Here is a 17604-nt window from a genome sequence, read left to right as displayed (position 1 = left end):
TGGAAAACCCCCCCTCGATTTTTCTGCATCGTGAACCACATGATGCAAAACTAATTCGAAATTAATGTGTGTGCGCTTTGTCTACGTCGATTGGTGGTGGCTGCTGCTGCTCCTGCTGCTGTTCCCTGTCGCTTGTTTTTGCCCCTTGCTTCTTGGTCCTTGGGGTGGGCCACCCACCCACCCAACGCAACCACCCAAAACAGCCATTCACCCCCAACCCCCATTGGACTTCCCCCTTTTGCGCTGTGCGGATGAGGCAATGACAGGTAGATTCGATGTCCTGACAAAACTATTTACGTGGGGCAATAAAGTTTTCGGGGTGGCGAAAAGTTCACCGGAGAATTTCGATTTCGATTTTCCCCGAACATGATATGGGTTATTTTTTCTTGGGGGGGAAATTCGTTTAAGCTGCCTGGACATGACCTGAATTCAAAAGTTTTAAGAGCATGGCAAAAATGATTTCTAGGTGTGTCTTTGTATTCTATGGTCTAACACTAACAAACAGAAGGAATGATAAAGGATTTTTTAAATGTATCTCAAACTCTGCGTCGTTTGTAATTAAAGTTAATGTAATCATAATAACCACTTTAGACTTAGGGTATATAAAATATACCAAAAACATTCCCCTGCATTTTGATTTCCACTGTTATGACAGTTTTTCTTTTGATATAAAAACTTGTTTTACATACTACATAATTGAAGGTCTAAAAATAGGAAATGGAATTTTTGAGATACTTTTCCTTTTCACATTTCTTGGCCATTATAAGGTGGCCTTCAGACGCCGATCCACAATGGGTACAAGCCAGCGAACAAGTGACACCCCCACACCTACACAACTACACACCTACACATCCACTCAACCTTTTTCGAGATCTTCTGCAAAGAAGGGAAAATCTATTCAGGACTTGGAAACGGAAAACTGGAACTGGAAACTGTTGCACTTGACTATGCAAACAGGGCAAGTGGAAAATCGAGGGGGTGGCATGTGGGCATGTGGCACAATGATGGATTCATGCCACCAGTCGGCGTCGACGGCGCCTGTTGTTTATTTATGTGCCTGTCCTGCTTGTTTGCCCAATGATTCAGCTTCGGCTTCTGCTTCAGCTTCAGCTTTGGCTCTTCAAGGATCTCGGCACTTGTTCGGCATCCTCGACGTCGATGCGGATGCTGATGCGGATGTTTGCCAAAGAAAAACATCACGGGATTGGGATGGTGGAGCGGGCCAAATTCAGAAGGCCACGAGGTTACTGGAAATATTTTTCTAAGCGCGAAATGAGTGTTTGAACTTTTATGGCTGCCGAGGGTTGCTTCAATGGTATAATTGCTATTGCTACAACAACAATTACAAACAACAACTGCCGCAGGGTCATTGGATAAGGCCGGGTAAGGGGGTGGTGTGGAGTAGGGGGGTGGTAAAGAATGTGGGGTGGTTTACTCCGGGTTTTTCCCAACCCAACGTTCTGTGGCAATCAAATGAAGTGTTCCTGAATGGTTTTCAAAGTTAATTTGAGTGATGCTCGAGCCAGTTGCTGCTGTTGCTGTTGTTGTTGTTGCTGTTGTTGTTGCTGTTGTTACTGGTACTGACAACCCTCCGCGTGTTTATTAACATGTGTTTACAACAACTTAAAGCGCCCATATGGAATCGAATCGGAAGGCACAGGACCACGACACCACGAACCTTTTGACCAGACCAGACCAGACCAGACCAGACCAGACCAGAGCAGGCATCCTTCCTTGGGTGGTTTCCCATCCAGCTTTAAACCACCACCCACTTGAGCCACCCAAGCCACACAAGCCATCCAAACATTCGAACCACCCAGTAAGCGATGCTGGTAAACACTTGAAATTTCCGTACCGTTTGGCTCTGTCTGCGGGTCAATTGATGAAGGACTTTTATGGCATCCTGCGACACTCGACCAAACGCTCGGAACACTCCTCGAACTGATTAAGATCTCGTGGGTTAACGTTAACGCAACCGCTCTTTGTGTGGGTTAAGGTCTGGGAACCCAGATGGTGGGAAGTTTCTATTCAAAAAGAATTTTGTACTTCTTTTGCGCTATAGCTGGCTGAAAAATGGGTGTACTCTCTAGACACAAATATGGTTTTATGAAAAGAGTACATAAAAACTAAAGTTGCATAAAGAAAATCCACAATAATAGACAGTGATTTTTAATACTAAAATCTATACATGATCAAGAAAATAAATAAGTTACAAATTAAGCAGAATAAAAGCCAAGTTCCTATGATATTTCTTTGCCTGTAGAGCAAAAAAAAAAGTGCAACTTGTCAGTTCTTTTGCTGTACCAGCACGGATATCTAATTCGAAAGCTACCCCCCATAGACTGACTCACAGTCGTCTGGCGATGATTCCGCATTTAAATCGCTGGAATTGGAATCTCATCATCATCTCCACTCATCCCATCAGGCCAAAGACTTCAACTCATCCCATCGCATCCCATCCCATTCCATCTCTCATCTCGGGATGCGCTAAGCTCTTCTCCGCCAGAGCTTCTCCAGATTCAGTCGATGTGACAGGTGCCAGATGGGACTGGAAGCGCAGCATCACAGCATTGCAGAATCGCAGAGAGTCACTGAGATCGTTGGGCAACCCCCTTGGGTTGCATCTGGTGCGGATTAGATTATGCATAATAAAGTGTAATTTATTTCTGGCAACTGTCCCTCGGGGAACGCTCTTCTCTGCGCTTTTCTGTCAGGTGCTCCCCAAGGGTTTTCCCGCACAGATTTCCCGAGCCCAAAACCAAGACCAAGGACCAAAACAATGGAAACGACAGCGAAGTATTTTTTGAGTGACACGTTTCGAAGGTCGTTTTCCTCTTATCGCGAACCGAACAGAAACGGATGAGCGCGTGTCAGCATTTTGCATGGCCCAGAGCTCAAGTCTGCACCAGAGAACCTTTCACTTTTCTGGCAGAGATAAGACCCCCCCGGCCTAATCAACTTATATAGAAATCAGGCGGGGAGGCAAACAGGAACTGCAGTTGACACGTGACCCGAACACCAGTTAAGGGAGCTATAGTTAGACTACTTAGACCATGAAATGGCGACACGTGACCCAAAAATAAACCCAATTCCAGCGTCGTTACGGGCTTAGCCCAGCACAAATATTATTTATTGCAATTGTATTTTAAGTGGAGTGGAGTGGAGTGTAGTGGAGTGGAGTGTACTTCTTCTACCCTCTCTCTCCTCAAAACCAAAAGCCCAGCAATTTGTTTAGGCGTCACTCTCACCTCGGATTTCCACTGATTCTTACAGATTCATTAATGGGCTCGGCGAGCGAAGACGATGACGACGATGATCCGCCGCATTTGCGGGCCACGGCCCTCGGATTGGGCGTACTGGGGCCGAACGGACCCGACTCAGCGGGCGGACCTCTGGGCACATCGGATATATCAGTACAAAGCATGAGCACCGATAGCAAAAATACCCATGACGATTCCGATCAGGTAAGAGGAGCATCATTAACTTGTTTTCCTCGTTTTTCACCCAAGTAATGAATGGCGTGCTACCCTGTAGTTAGTGCAATGCAAGAGAGTTATCTCACAATGCAATTCGTTTGGGTTACTCATTAATTATTGTTTGCTAATTAATATTTCTCATTACATTCTCATAACTCGATTTAGGGTAGCTAAACAGTAGGGATATCAGTAGCTTGTTTCTGGAAAATAACAATAATACATATTGTCTAGTTCTTCATATTATCATTATATGACCTAGTTCCAAATTAATACAGCTTGAACTTAACCCATAACTTCACTTAGCTTAAGGAGTATTTGAATAGTCGTCATAAAAAAACAGACAATTTATAGTTAATCATATGATAATGTCCAACAATATTTTCATAGTCATTGTATTAGCTAAACTTTCACGATAGTTGATCACTCAGTTTAAAGGGTATTTGAGTAATCGTCACAATAAGACCGGCAATTCGGGCATTGATGATCGCTCGGTTAGGTGGCATTGTTGGGACCTCTACTGCCCCACACTCCAAGTTCCACACTCGCTTTGATTAATGATTGGCAAACGATTATGAGGAACGGCATTGTGTGCAGCATATGCCATATAGTATAGTATAGTATAGTATACCATATATATATAACCATCTCGCTCGATCGCAGGGCTCCTTGGACGGCGATCCGGACGGACGCGGCGATTCCCAGGCGGAGAACAAAAGTCCCGACGATGCCAACGGATCGAAGCGACGCGGTCCGCGCACCACCATCAAGGCCAAGCAGCTGGAGGTGCTGAAGACGGCCTTCAATCAGACGCCGAAGCCGACACGCCACATCAGGGAGCAACTGGCCAAGGAGACCGGCCTGCCCATGCGCGTCATACAGGTGAGTCCGGGTTCCAGTCTCAGTCCACCTGGCACTAGGATACACAGATATTATGATATTAGATGATAATCATGGAGAGAATGTATATTTACATACAAGTTCAAGTCACCACAAATTGAGCAATCTATTTAATCACATTCCCTAAAATAAATCATAAACAAGGGGAGAATTTAAGGGGAAAGTATTTAAGATAAAACCAATGTGATTTATATTTTATTTTTATCTAAAAATCGTATTTATCAAAGTTTGATTCCCAAATTAACCAATATAAGAGGAATCACTTTCGTAAATTTTCTACTAATTATAATTTAAGATTTTATACTCCGATTTTATATAGGATTTTATTTACAGATAAAACTGCGTAATATTAAAATATAGCTCTTGAACTTAGTTTTCCTATATTACATTCAGTTAAAATACATCCCATCTAAAACCCATAAAACTCAGCGAGAAATGAATTTAAATTGGTGAAGTCATGAACTGCCTGCCTTCCATTGAAAAAGGCAAGTGCAATCCCAAGCGGAAGAGTCCGAGATGTTTGGGTGTTTCTGCTTTACTTTAACGATTCCATTTCCATAGCTGGCGACTTTGTGTTCATCGTAGTTCCACCAGCGACCTCCAAGCTGTAGTATTCTTTGGGTTTTCGAGTGTGGAGTGGAGTGGAGCGTCGTCGAGCGGTCCGTCTGCGTTTCATCAGCATAAAAAAGGCATAAATTAAGCGCGCTTTGACTGGCAAATGTTTAAACTAAAGCAAACGCGGTCAACGCCGCAGCCCCCGCCACTCAAAAAAAAAAAAAAAAAAAAAAAAAAAACGAAATCATAAAAAATAGTCGGACGCGATTTTTCAACGTTGCCGTTGCCGCCTTGCAACGCTTCATTGCACGGCCAGTAAAAGCAACAAACCAAATACAAATAAAAATAAAATTAATGTCGGAACGAGGGCGGACGCAGTCGCCATGTGGGCGTGGCAGCGCATTAAAAACGGAAGTTCAATGCGCCCAAAAAAAGCAAAAATAACAAATAATAGCCAACAAAGAGCAATTTGCCAAAAAATGCAAAACAAAAAAAAAAAAAGTAATGCAACGGAATAATAAATGCGCAAAAATTACTGAAAATTAAAGAGTAGCGCTGAGAAAGGCTAAAAAATGTTAACTAACATGCAATGCTGCGATTACGGGAAAATTGCAAGAAAATCAGGGCTTGAAGTTACGTAATGGGATTAGAATAATGGCTTAACAAATTGAGCTTATTAAATAGGCGGCCAGAAAGTGGGTAAACATTATCTGGGGCCCCCTAGATTAATTGAGGAAGTGTTGCTAAAGTAGAAACATAATTGCTGCTAAGGAGATTAAAAAAACCTTTGTGCTAAGCCGATCTTAAAAAATAGGATTTGGATAGGCAATGCAGTAACGTTTAAGTTTTTAACTTTCTACTTAAATTTTTATATAAAAGCAAAACAAACCAAAGGGTTTATAAAAAGCAACTGTTAACTGCATTTTTGGATGAAGGATTTAGTACAATTTTGTAATGTATATTCCTAAGAGCACTTCAATAACTATACCATCACCTTTCACCTTTTCATTACAAATTTGTTGCTGACAGATCTCTAAGTTTAAGTCCCTCCCAGTTTTCCTTATTCCTAAATTTCAGGTTGCGATCACCTTTCGAATCCTTTTCCCATCGTTAGGCAGCTGTTCGTTTGACCTGTCAAGGATATCCGCAGCATATGTTCTATATGATCTGACCGCAACAACATCATTATGCTGGCTTTTCTTTCGCCTCGCTAAGGGGTACCTTGCTCGAATTTTCAACAGGTTACTAGTCGTCGACTACACATTTTCCGCACTCTCCTCCAGCTGTTGTTCCATTGTGTTTCATGGCTCACCACGCGATCGGAGGCACTCGAAATACCCAAATTCCGATCCCATGAGCACTTAGCCGGGACTTTACTTAAAGATGGGCACGGGTTCGATTCGATTCGGATTCTCTGAGCTCTGTGTTCGGTGTTCGGTGTTCTGGGCCTCGGTCGCTGGCCTTTGATGTGTCATCAGTTACAGTTAAAGGATATTTAGGCGGCATTCGTTTCTTGTCCGCTCCTCCCGATTTCTTTCGCTCGTTGCCGAGGCGACAAGTGTGACACAATCAACACCTCTTTGGGGTCCCTCTTCACAACTAAACGAAAGTGACAAATGCCAACAAGTTGAAGAGGAGGCACCAAACAAATCTTAATCTGCCCGAGAAACCGTGGCAAAGGGGGACATCTGTGGGCTGTCAGCGGCAGTTGGAGATACATTTGCATCTTCATTAAGGCTGCACTCTTTATTTTTGAGTGTGCTGTATGCTTTTGTTGTATGCCTTCCACCAATATCAAGCGTATCGAATGACTGTGTGTCATACCACAGATATATAAACATAGATATAGCCAGCTTCCAGCTGATTTCTGGGGAAACGACTTTGAGTAACTCGATCCCCATCAAAGCGATGACTTCGGGAGTTCGTCAGCTCATCAAGAGCAGCGGGATGAGTTATGGGAATGGGAATGGGAATTGGTTTGGATATGGATGTGAATGTGGATGTAGATTTGCATTTGGACTTGGGTTTGGGTTTGGGGAATCTCTCTCTCTCTCTCTCTCTCTCTCTTCATTTTCCTTACCCCGCCACAAATGTCAACGAGAAAATTTGTACAACTCTCGGGGCCCATCTTTCTCTTGGGCGCCCGCCCGCTGTGAGTTTTATAATAAATTTTACAACAACAGCAACAGCAGCAGCAGCAGCAGCAACCTGAGGGCATGACACAAAAACTTCTTAAGAACTTTTGCCGACACACAGGCGGTGGGCGGCGGAGGGGGAGGCGGAAGGCGGGAGAGGGGCAATGGCCGCGCCACGGGACAGAAGTTGGGCCCCACGTTGGGCGCCAACACAAACAATATGCCCGTCGTTGTTGGCTAACCCCCTCCGCCATCCGCCCCCCATCCGCCCCCACACCCCATCTTTGGCTTGTCTTGAACTTTGACATAAAAGAAGTGAACTCGGGGGCAAAGGCAAAGCGTAACCACAGCAAAATAGATCAAAAACTTGACCAGTACCAATCGACAACTATAGAAACATTTTACATTTTCGTTTTAACACAATTATAAATTTGTATATAAGCTAGACTTAAAAAAAAATGATTTATTGGTTTTAATAAGTATTTTTTAAGGATTCTTTTTATATACTCAATACTTATTTCAAAATTCATTTGTAGTCGCTTACAAGTTGTCCATTTTACATATCAGCTTATAATTTCGACATGGTTTTGCTTACGAAAAAGAATGTTTATTGGTATAAAAAAAATACTACAACTTCAGCTTTTTCAAGATTTTGGCTTGGCATCTGAGAAACCCACTGCAAATCATTCCCATGAGAAAGGCCATAAAACATTTGTATAACTGATAGATAGGTGGATTTTCCGGCATATCTAAACAACATAACTACCATAGCCAGACATAAAACCAAATGCGTTCCGAAGAGTTATGGCCACGGCTTTCGTATGGGAAGTGACCGAGACAGAAGTCAACCTGTTTCAGAAGGGGAATGGCCTGCGAAAGGGGGGGGTCCCCAAAAGGGGGGTATCTCTAGGGTCAGAGGCGGCTCTTTCGTTTTCGGGTTTCTTTCGCTCCATTTAAGCTTTAAAAAATTATAAACAAATAAACGAATGGGAAGTAGGGGGCCAAAATCACACAGTCGACGGAGCGCGAGCGGCAGCTAAACAAATTTTTAATGTGGCATGCGCTGAGCTTGGCGCCAGCGACTCCGAGATACAAAGATACGCAGATACAGAGATACTCATACACTGAGATACTCAGATACAGATACAGATGCGGATGCGAGCCGGACATTTGTCAAGTGCTGTCGCGCCGACATGCAGAGGCGTTTATTTGTCAACAGAAAACATATTCGAGAGCATTTCCAGCCGTGATTTGCATTTGTCCGCTCGCCCCTTTTTTTTTTTTTTTACAATTTTTTCTTATTTTTTTCTTCTTCTTTTCATTCATCGCAAGATTTATACTTTTTATATTGTATATATTTTATTTGGTATCTTTCGGAGCGTCGGAAGTTGACAAATTTAGGGGCTCCCATTTGTGTAGAGTTTTCGTTTTTGTTTTATGGCCAACTAATTAGTCAAAGATCTGAGCTGGGCTTTTATTAATTGAGCGGAAATCGTTTTGGTTTCGGTGGGCCAGCCAACTGCAAGTTCGGCAACCGCAGAACTTGAAAAGAAACTGCTCCAGTCGGCGATTGAACCATTCACAAGGGGCTAATTTAACGCATTTATTTCAACATGGTTTAGTAGTCAAAGTCGGGGCGCCCTCTTGCCCGTGACTCGGCAAATGATTCGTGGGGCGGGGAGGGGGTGGGTCGAATTATAATTTCAACAACTCATCAAGTTGCTATTAATTTCGATTGAGGCGCCGGAGCTACCAAAAACTCCGAAAAAGAGGAAAAAAACAAAAAAAAAAAAAAATGGTGACCGAAAAAGAAAAATAACCCGAAATCGAAACCCACAAATGTGCTGGGTCATGCAAGGAGCTCTCCTCCTCAGTAACACCTACTAAACTATGGGAAAAAACAAAGGCCAGAAGGGAGCGATCCACCTGAGATACAGATGGAAAAAAGAAGAAGTTAATTATCTGTTAACTCTTACTCGAGGCCAATTCACGCCTCACCGAAATCATCATCATCGGGCCGAAGAAGCAAAAACACACTGAGAAACATGGGGTAAAACGAGCGAACAAGCGGTAGTCATCGATATGTTGACTTGAGGGCGTGACGCCAGCCCCTCGATAAATGCAAATCATCTGCGAGTGCTTGAGGTCATCGTAATCATCGCAATCGCCATCGCCATCGGAGGTCTGTCCAAAAAGGATTGTCTCGGCTCATCTTATTTCGAGCCCACATCTTCTGTATCCATTACATGGTAGTTGCTTGGCTAATAAGCCATATATCATTTTTTTTTTTTGGGTCGGCCTTCAAATGGAATAATGAATCGGTCAATTGGTTGCATGTAAATAAAATTGATACTCTTGAGATACAAAGTAAACCAAAGAACAATGACTGTCGATCATAAAAAGTTATATTAGTTTAAACTTCTTTACCAAAATACATGACTAAATGAATAAATAATATTAATGTTGAAGTATAGGTCAAAAGTAAAGAACCTAACTCTGTTTATAAATCTTAATTTTGACTTAAGATTACAATGGTGCCAAAGCTACCATATAATTCCAGGAAATGCCCTTTGATCTTAACACCAGCCCAGATTATATTCGGTTTTCTTTGGCCTGAACTTTGTTGGTCTTGAATGCCGCCGTTGATTAGCTTTAAAAATTGTTATTGCCGACTTCGTTTGCTACCATTGTGGGGGAAAAAAGCCAACCAAAGTTGAACCATTGTTTTTGGCAATTAAGCGGAGAGTAGCAGCAGCAACAACAACAATAAAATAACATGAAAAGGCAATCCAAACAAAATAACAAACAAATCTTGCCGCATCATAGCAAACTAATTTAACAAAATAGCCAAAGAAAAAGGGGGCCCAGAAAATGGTAGCCACAAAACAATGGGCTAATATCGAATGAAGTACCGAACGCAAAGCTCTCGGATCTCAATCGCCAATCGCCAATCACAAATCGCACCACAACCAATCATATCAATCAAAGGCAACCAGAAACGTGACACACATTTGGATGCCTCTTTCGGAGGATCGCATTTAGATGGGATATATTCGAGTGTATATATATATATATATATATACATGTTATATGACCCCTGGTCCACCCCCTCATCGCTCAATCGGCGAAATGAGCAACAAAAAAAAAATGGGGGAGGGGCAGGTGGGAGGCCAAACGCGCTGCCGTTTAACATAATTTGCTATAATTTCCAACACAATGCAGATGGAAGCGGACGAAGGCAGGAGAGCACACCTCGGTTAACCCTGTGCTGAGACCGACCAGCTCCCTGTTGCACACTGCGAGAAAATCGGAGAGGAAATGGCTTCACAATACTTATTTTTAGGGATTTGATTTCTACAAAATTAAAACGTTGCATATTCTAGTATTTCAGAAAATGTATAGCAAAGCTTAGGTAAAAATTTAAATATTTTAATTTAAATACACAACAAACTAATTAAATGTTTTTAAGGGTTGTATATCGAAAAATATTACCTATACGTTGGGAACTTGATAGATAAGTGCATAGAAAAGATAAAAGATAAAAAATAAGGTCAAGAGAAAAATATATTAATCGATATAATATACCAAAAACATTTTAATCTGCTTTGTGACATCCAAAGAGTCTTTCTAAAAGTTCTTATTTCCAAGCAGAAATAATAAGAATTGTAAAACAAACTTTAAAGCATATATACCGCTCTCGTTTCTCTCAGTGTCCCACTCCACTCACTGCAATAATCATTTTGTTATGTGAGGGATTCGGTTCTTGGGGGCCGACCCCTTGTGATTGCTACCATGGGCCATTATGCTACGTTGTTTGCCCTTTTATGTCAGAGTCTAACCTATAATTTAACTAAATGTTCAAATGTTGCTGGCCGCGTGTTCAACTTAGTTCAGTTTAAGTCCCTCCCCGGCCGTCCCTCTCTCCATTTATTTGAGTCGGAAATTTGTTGAAAGCTCCAAATTGGAAACAAATTTCGGTGCCCAAGTGCGGAAATAAAATATTAGCCGCACATTTTTCAAAATTGCCCACAATTTGCCGCCACAGCAAGAACAAGGAAAATATGTTATGATGATAACCGTAAATGATGCGATTTTGATATATCGTAATATCATATATCCTATCCGCATAATAAGCCCAGAGGGCAGGCCAAAAAAAAAAATACCAGAATAACGCGAAAACGAGTGCACAACCAAAATTAAAATACACACACACGAAAGCGCATTGCCGGAGCAAAGAAATAAATACAACACAGAAAAATATGGAAACCAAATCAAAGGCAAGGGAAAATATTTCTCTTAAATTTATTGCCGAAAAAAGCTTTTCACGCCCATTTGCTGTGAGCTAACAAATTGTTGGCGTTGAGTAAACTGGAATTTTGATTGGAGATTTTTGCAATGAAGTGCACAAGAGTTTGGAAATACTAAATGAAAATTTAGAGAACATTTTATTAAGAATTGGTAAAGGTCAAGGTTCTAAAGATAGAAGAGCAAAATATATAATTCAATATCATCGATAGAAAATTATAATTTAATGGATCTTATAAAAATATAGCTTAATTATTTACATAGTGATGAAGAGCATATTCAGACAGAAAGTTAATATTAGTGAATTATATAAATGGTTGCACGAACCAAAATATTATAACTCAATTCTGTCCTATTCGATTGGCATTCCATTTTTATATTGAACCCCAAAAAATAGACTTCAGCAACGCAAAAAACGCCCGCCCCCACAAACACCTCCAACCCCTTTTTTCGCGCAGTGTGACGCCCACATGCAATTGGCATTTTTTGTTTATATCTGTGTTTTACATTTTTGCTCAGCTATTTTCTTTTTTGTTGCACTCCATTTGCCATTTGTTGCTGTTTTTCTTTGTGGAAGTAACAAAACAATGGGGAAATGTGCCGCAGAGAAAAAAACACAATGAAATGGGAAAACTAAACTGCGCTGGAGAGGAAAAAAAAATGCAAAAAAAAATGCGAAACTATTGTAAATGCATATTTTAGTTTTAGTTTTTTTCTTTTTCTTCTACTATTGTTGTTTCTTTTGTTTGGTTTGCATATGAAAATGAAAAATTATGTGACCGCAGGGCCCACAGAGGCAAATATCGCATATGGAAAAATATAGCGAACACTCCGCTCAACCTCGTAGTGGATGTGGATGTAGATTCGATGCGGTTTTGTGGGTCGTTCGTGGGTGGTTTTGGGTGGCTCGGGTGGTTTGGGGGGACTCACCTTTTATTTATTGCGCTGCATTGCTACGTGTAATTGAAATGCGGTGGCAGCTTAGCCGCGTGTTCTGTGGATTCTGGGCTCTTTGTTGGTTTCCCTTTGTGTTTTTTTATTTGTCGCCGCTTTTAGCTGGCTGCCGGATTGAGTTTTGCCACGTTTACGACGTTATCAAGGTGATTACGCCATGGGTTGCGTTACTTTGAGGCAATTTTGCATATGAAAGGCCTATACACAATTGCTAATAAATGGTTTTAAAAACAGGGCTGTCAGCAGGCAACATAAAAAGTGATATAGTTGCCTTAACTTAGGAAACCCTAAAATTCAGGACATAAATAATTTACATGGTATTCTGCGGATATCTTGACTGTTTACATAATAATACAAACTATTACTAGTATTTTCAGAAATAAAACCAACAAAATATTGATTTTATAAAAATTTCTTTGATTTTTTAAAAGCTACGTTTCACATGGTAAATTTTGTTGTATTTTAAAAAGCTAGGTATTACATTAAACCGTATATTTAAAAACCCATATAACAATCAATTTTTACCAAGGGAAATTTGTTTAATTATAAACCAATCAACTTAGCTTTTTGCCGATTTGCGTAGCCACACAGCTCTTGGCAAGTTCCCATTAGAATTTCGAACTCAGAGTTTCTATTTGTAGAACTGCCCTTCTCCCAGCGGATTATCTTCGCGGCTGTCATAAAGTCACACGCTCCACGGAGAACTCGAGATGGTAACGTGGCTCAGGATCGGGATTCGGTATGGTGTATGGAGTATGGTGTATATGCGTTATATGTCTGAGACCCAACTATGCACAGCATGTTACTTCCTTTTGTGTGCATCCTGCTTGCCGACAAATAATAAAGAAACCAAAAAAAATATAAAGAGGAAAAAATAAGGCGAAAAACCCCAAAGACCAAGCTCAATCTTCACTTCATTTTGCGGTTCTTGGTTTCCTTGCGCGTTCTCAGGCCCCAAAAAAAAGGCTTTTCTAGCGAAATTCGCTGCGCCGCCGAATGTGTCAGTTTATAAATGTGAAATGTGAAGGGCCCCCCGACTTGTATGCATGTCTAGTCCCCCATCCACCGACTTGGAGTTCATAAATTCAAATGAACTGCAGAACGGCGCTCATCATTAAAATTCACGCTCAAATTGCCTCCTAAGACTTTCGGCCAAACAGCTGCACTGGATCGAAAATACAGAACACAAAAAAAAAAATAAAAATAAAATAAAAACCACCAGAGAATCTAAGCCCAATTCATTGGAAACTATTTGCCAAAAAAGCAAGAAAATGAACAAAACCCAAAAAATAAAAACGGTGCGCAAAGACATAAATCAAAAAGTTTCATTGAGAAAAATATATAAAACCAGGAGAAAATCAAAAAAGTTGCAGCAGATCATTAAAAGAGCGTCCCAGATATGAATATTAAAACGGGCCAGGGCAGGCAAAAAACAAAAAAAAAAGAATCGAGAAAAATACGAAAGAAAAAAAAGAGGAAATAAAAAGGATGGGAATAACAAACGAGGGACAAAGGATCGGCGGAGAGCGGCCCCGAAAGGTGCCACTAAAACTTTTGAAATATGTTTTTATTTTATAACTTTGCATGCTGGGCACGGTGCTTCTGGAGCACCCGGAACGTAAGCCCAAGACCCGCGGAACCCAAAAGCCCAAGAACCGAAAGAACCGAAAGAACCGAAAACCCACAGCCAGAACGTCGTAAAAATGGCATCGAAGTCTGCAGAGACGCGTCTTCTGTCTTCGGTCTTCTGTCTTCGGTCTTCAGTCTTCAGTGTTCTGGACCTGGTGGAGTGGGGAATGGGGCTAATTTTGCGACGGCCGCCCGGTGCGGCGGTAGCATCAATGCAAAAAAGCCACAGCTACGCAGCCACCACCAGAATCAGAATCCGAATCTCCAGAACCAGAAGAATCACCGGGCAGCAACAATTAGACATGCGCCTGCATAAGCCGATGCACCGAGACATAAGATACCCAAAGAAAATCATATATGTACTTCCCAGTGGAAGTCCATCCGAATTTGTTTCCAATTTGTAGAATTACCTACTTAAAATAGCTACCACTTTTGGGTATTTTATTCAATGTGAGGCGGCAGGTTAATAAAATAAAATATTTGGGGTTTAAAAGAAAGGATTACTTAAGTCTTACACCATTATGCTTGGATTGCTGATATCTTGATTTTACATTGCACCATATATATCCCAGTAAAGTATATAGAGACTATCATTTTTGAGTATTTTATTTAACTATTGAGGTTAATAAATTGATTGTACATAGACCTATTTCTCCGGTTAATAAAATATAATATTTGGGGTCGAAAACGGTGATTGACTGTAATCTTAGACTATATTTTCTTATTTTCTTTGAATTGTAGCTTTTACTTAATATCCAACATATGTATTTTTATCACATTTCCAGGTGTGGTTTCAAAATAAACGGTCGAAGGAGCGACGCATGAAGCAGATCACCAGCATGGGCCGTCCGCCCTTTTTTGGCGGCGCCCGCAAAATGAGGGGCTTCCCCATGAACCTCTCGCCCGGCGGACTGGACGACGGACCCGGCTTTCCCTACTTCGCGGCGGACGCCAAGTTCGAGTTCGGCTACGGCGGACCCTTCCACCCGCACGACGGACCCTACTTCCCCGGTCACCCCGGCGGACCGATGCCGTTCAATGCGCCAGGTAAGAAAAACACCCATTTAAGAGCTTTATAAAACAACATATTATGAGATCATTGTATTTATTTGCTATCTAAATATTTAAAAAATATTTAAGTATAATTTGATTTATTAAAAACTAAAAATTAAAAATGCAATAGATTCAGTTTTTAGTTTTAGTTTTTAGCCCACAGATAGCAATCGAAAAATTGATCAAAAATACTGTGAACTCCATAGAAATATTTTGTAACAAAATTGTAAATATTATAAATTTGAAAAACGCAAAAGCTCAAAAGTATTAACGTTTTTGTGGTCGTATTTTAGAAACAGTTATATTATAGAACTGTAAACAGAAAAGTTGAAAGGATGAAAATGAAATTAAATAAGATTTAAAACAAAAAAATGTTAATATATATTTATTTTTAGTTATTGAAATATATCGAAAATATCGACATACTAACGACCGATCTTTCCTCTTAACCCCCAGGTGGCCCCATGGACCACAGTGGACCCATTCCGATGGTGAACGAGTTCGGGCTGACGCCGGAGGCGACGTTCCTGGGGCAGGCGGGCGGTCCGCCGATGCAGCTGCAGTCGGCCGTCGGACCGCCTCCACCGCCGCCGCCCCCGAGCGCCGAGCACTTGATGGCGGCCGCAGCAGCGGTGGCGCAGCAACAGGCGGCGCAACAGCAGCAGCAGCAGAATGCGCAACAAGCGGCGAATCAGACGCAGCAGCAGCAGCAACAAAATGGCCCCCGCACCAATTCGCCGGAATTCATGAGCTCGGCGAATTTCAGCGAACCGCAGAATATGCAAAATGAAGGGCTCGTTTGGTAATACGATACGTAATACAACACAACGTGACGCAACGTAACGTAACGTAACGTACGGCAATGTTGAGAGAGAGTGAAATGAATCTATTCATCGTTATGTTGCCGGAGAGAGAGAGAGAAAGAGAGAGAGATACAGAGGGAGAGAGAGACAGGGAGAGAGAATTTCTGTTAAACCAGTCGCTGTTAAAACTTTTAACATTTAGTTTTTTCTCTATTGCTCTAGTGCCGTCTCGCTCTTGCCAAAGGCTAAGCCCCACCCCCTCTGCTACGTTTTGTTTTTGTTATACTTTATTATTATTATTATTATTACATTACTGTGCTATTTTTTTGTATTTCAATTCGGCGCCAAAATATTTGTAAATTATAAAACTAAACAAAAAAAAAACACAAAATAGACAAAGAAAATCTCTCTTAAATGTATAAAAAAACAAATAATGGGCGCTGCACATAGTAAACAATTTTTTTAAAAACAACAAAAAAAGAAACGAAAGAAAAACTCTAAAAAAAATTATATTAAAAGCAAACACTAAACGTCTTGTCTGTAATTAAAACAAAAAATACTATTTATGTGTATCAGTGTATAAAAACAAAATGCAAAAATCTGTAGTCTAAAAAAAGAAAGATCTGCATAAAGAGAATTTTTTTGTAAATTAGCACATTTTATTCGTAACTCTAAAAATTGTTTATTTTTTGCCAGCATTTTTTGACGAAAACCTTTTTTTTATATTATTACACGTAACATATGGATATATATATTATAATCGTTGTCTAACAACATAAACGTAACTAGGCATGTACTAGGTTCTAAGTCTAAATAAACCAGATATTATATATACAAGAGCTATATACGGCAGCACACACGTACACGGCAAAAAAAACAACACATAGCAAACTAAACTAAACTATTTTTTTTTTTTTTTGTGGTCTTAGAACTTAAGCGAACGTAATTTATTATAAACAAAAAGGATAAAAATGAAAGGAGGAGGAGAAAGCAGCGGAAATGCTAAAACTAAATGTAAACCTAGAAAAGGATGACACCTAAACAAAATTACACATATATATAAAAGGTATATGAAAATAAATATATGAATTTCCAATTATAATGATATAGCAGCGAAAAAAAACGAGAGAAAAATCCCCCAGCTAACAATTTTGATTATTATTATGACGATGCGAATTATTATTATTATTGTAAAAAGTATTTAGTGTTAGCATAATGCGTAAGTTTATTAAAGAACCGAAACAACAACCACAACACAGACAACTAAATCCTTATATTCATCAAGCGATTAAAAATAAAATGTGCAAGAGAAGCAGCAACAAAGGCGAATTAAAATAATGGCTACAAAAATGTGGGAAAGCGATTAAAAAGCGGCGGAGAAAATTCGCATTGGGATGAGCGCAGCAAAAGGCGGGGAAATCAATAATAAATAAACACAAATTGTTAACAAAACCTAAATTAAAATCAAGACGATGAAGAGCAACAAACAAAAAACGGAAATGAAAGAAACATTTGATGAGAAAAAAATATATATAAAATAAAAAAAAATTAAACAAAATTCTGTCTTTGACTTTGAAAAGGAAAAACATTGAGCGGTGAGTTTTCTTGGCTTATTTACAGGATAAATTTATTTGTAATTGGCATAAGTATTAAAGCATTTATTATTTGGGTACGCTTATCAATAGAAAATCATTAATTGAGTTGCATAATTTAATTGCTATTTCAATGCAAATAATGGTCCAATAATATATTTCTATACGATGTTAATCTCGTAATAAAAAACTAGCGATTTGCATT

At 40.2% G+C, this 17604-nt stretch overlaps 1 protein-coding gene across 2 annotated transcripts in view; it reads left to right on the top strand.

Moving 5' to 3' along the window:
* LOC108136484 (LIM/homeobox protein Lhx1) overlaps positions 1-16159 on the top strand; it is a 53580-nt gene extending 37421 nt beyond the window's left edge. For both annotated transcript variants that reach the window (XM_017257698.2, XM_017257699.2), the window contains 4 exons: positions 3274-3464; positions 4137-4355; positions 14737-14998; positions 15461-16159. In XM_017257698.2, coding sequence (XP_017113187.1) covers positions 3274-3464; positions 4137-4355; positions 14737-14998; positions 15461-15810 — 1022 coding nt within the window. In that variant the 3' untranslated portion in view covers positions 15811-16159. The remainder of the gene's footprint in view (positions 1-3273; positions 3465-4136; positions 4356-14736; positions 14999-15460) is intronic.
* Positions 16160-17604: the final 1445 nt, after the last annotated feature.

Source organism: Drosophila elegans, unplaced genomic scaffold, assembly GCF_018152505.1.
Source record: "Drosophila elegans isolate 14027-0461.03 unplaced genomic scaffold, ASM1815250v1 contig_149, whole genome shotgun sequence".
Taxonomy (NCBI): Eukaryota; Metazoa; Arthropoda; class Insecta; order Diptera; family Drosophilidae; genus Drosophila; species Drosophila elegans.
This window is presented reverse-complemented; position numbering and strand designations above follow the sequence as displayed.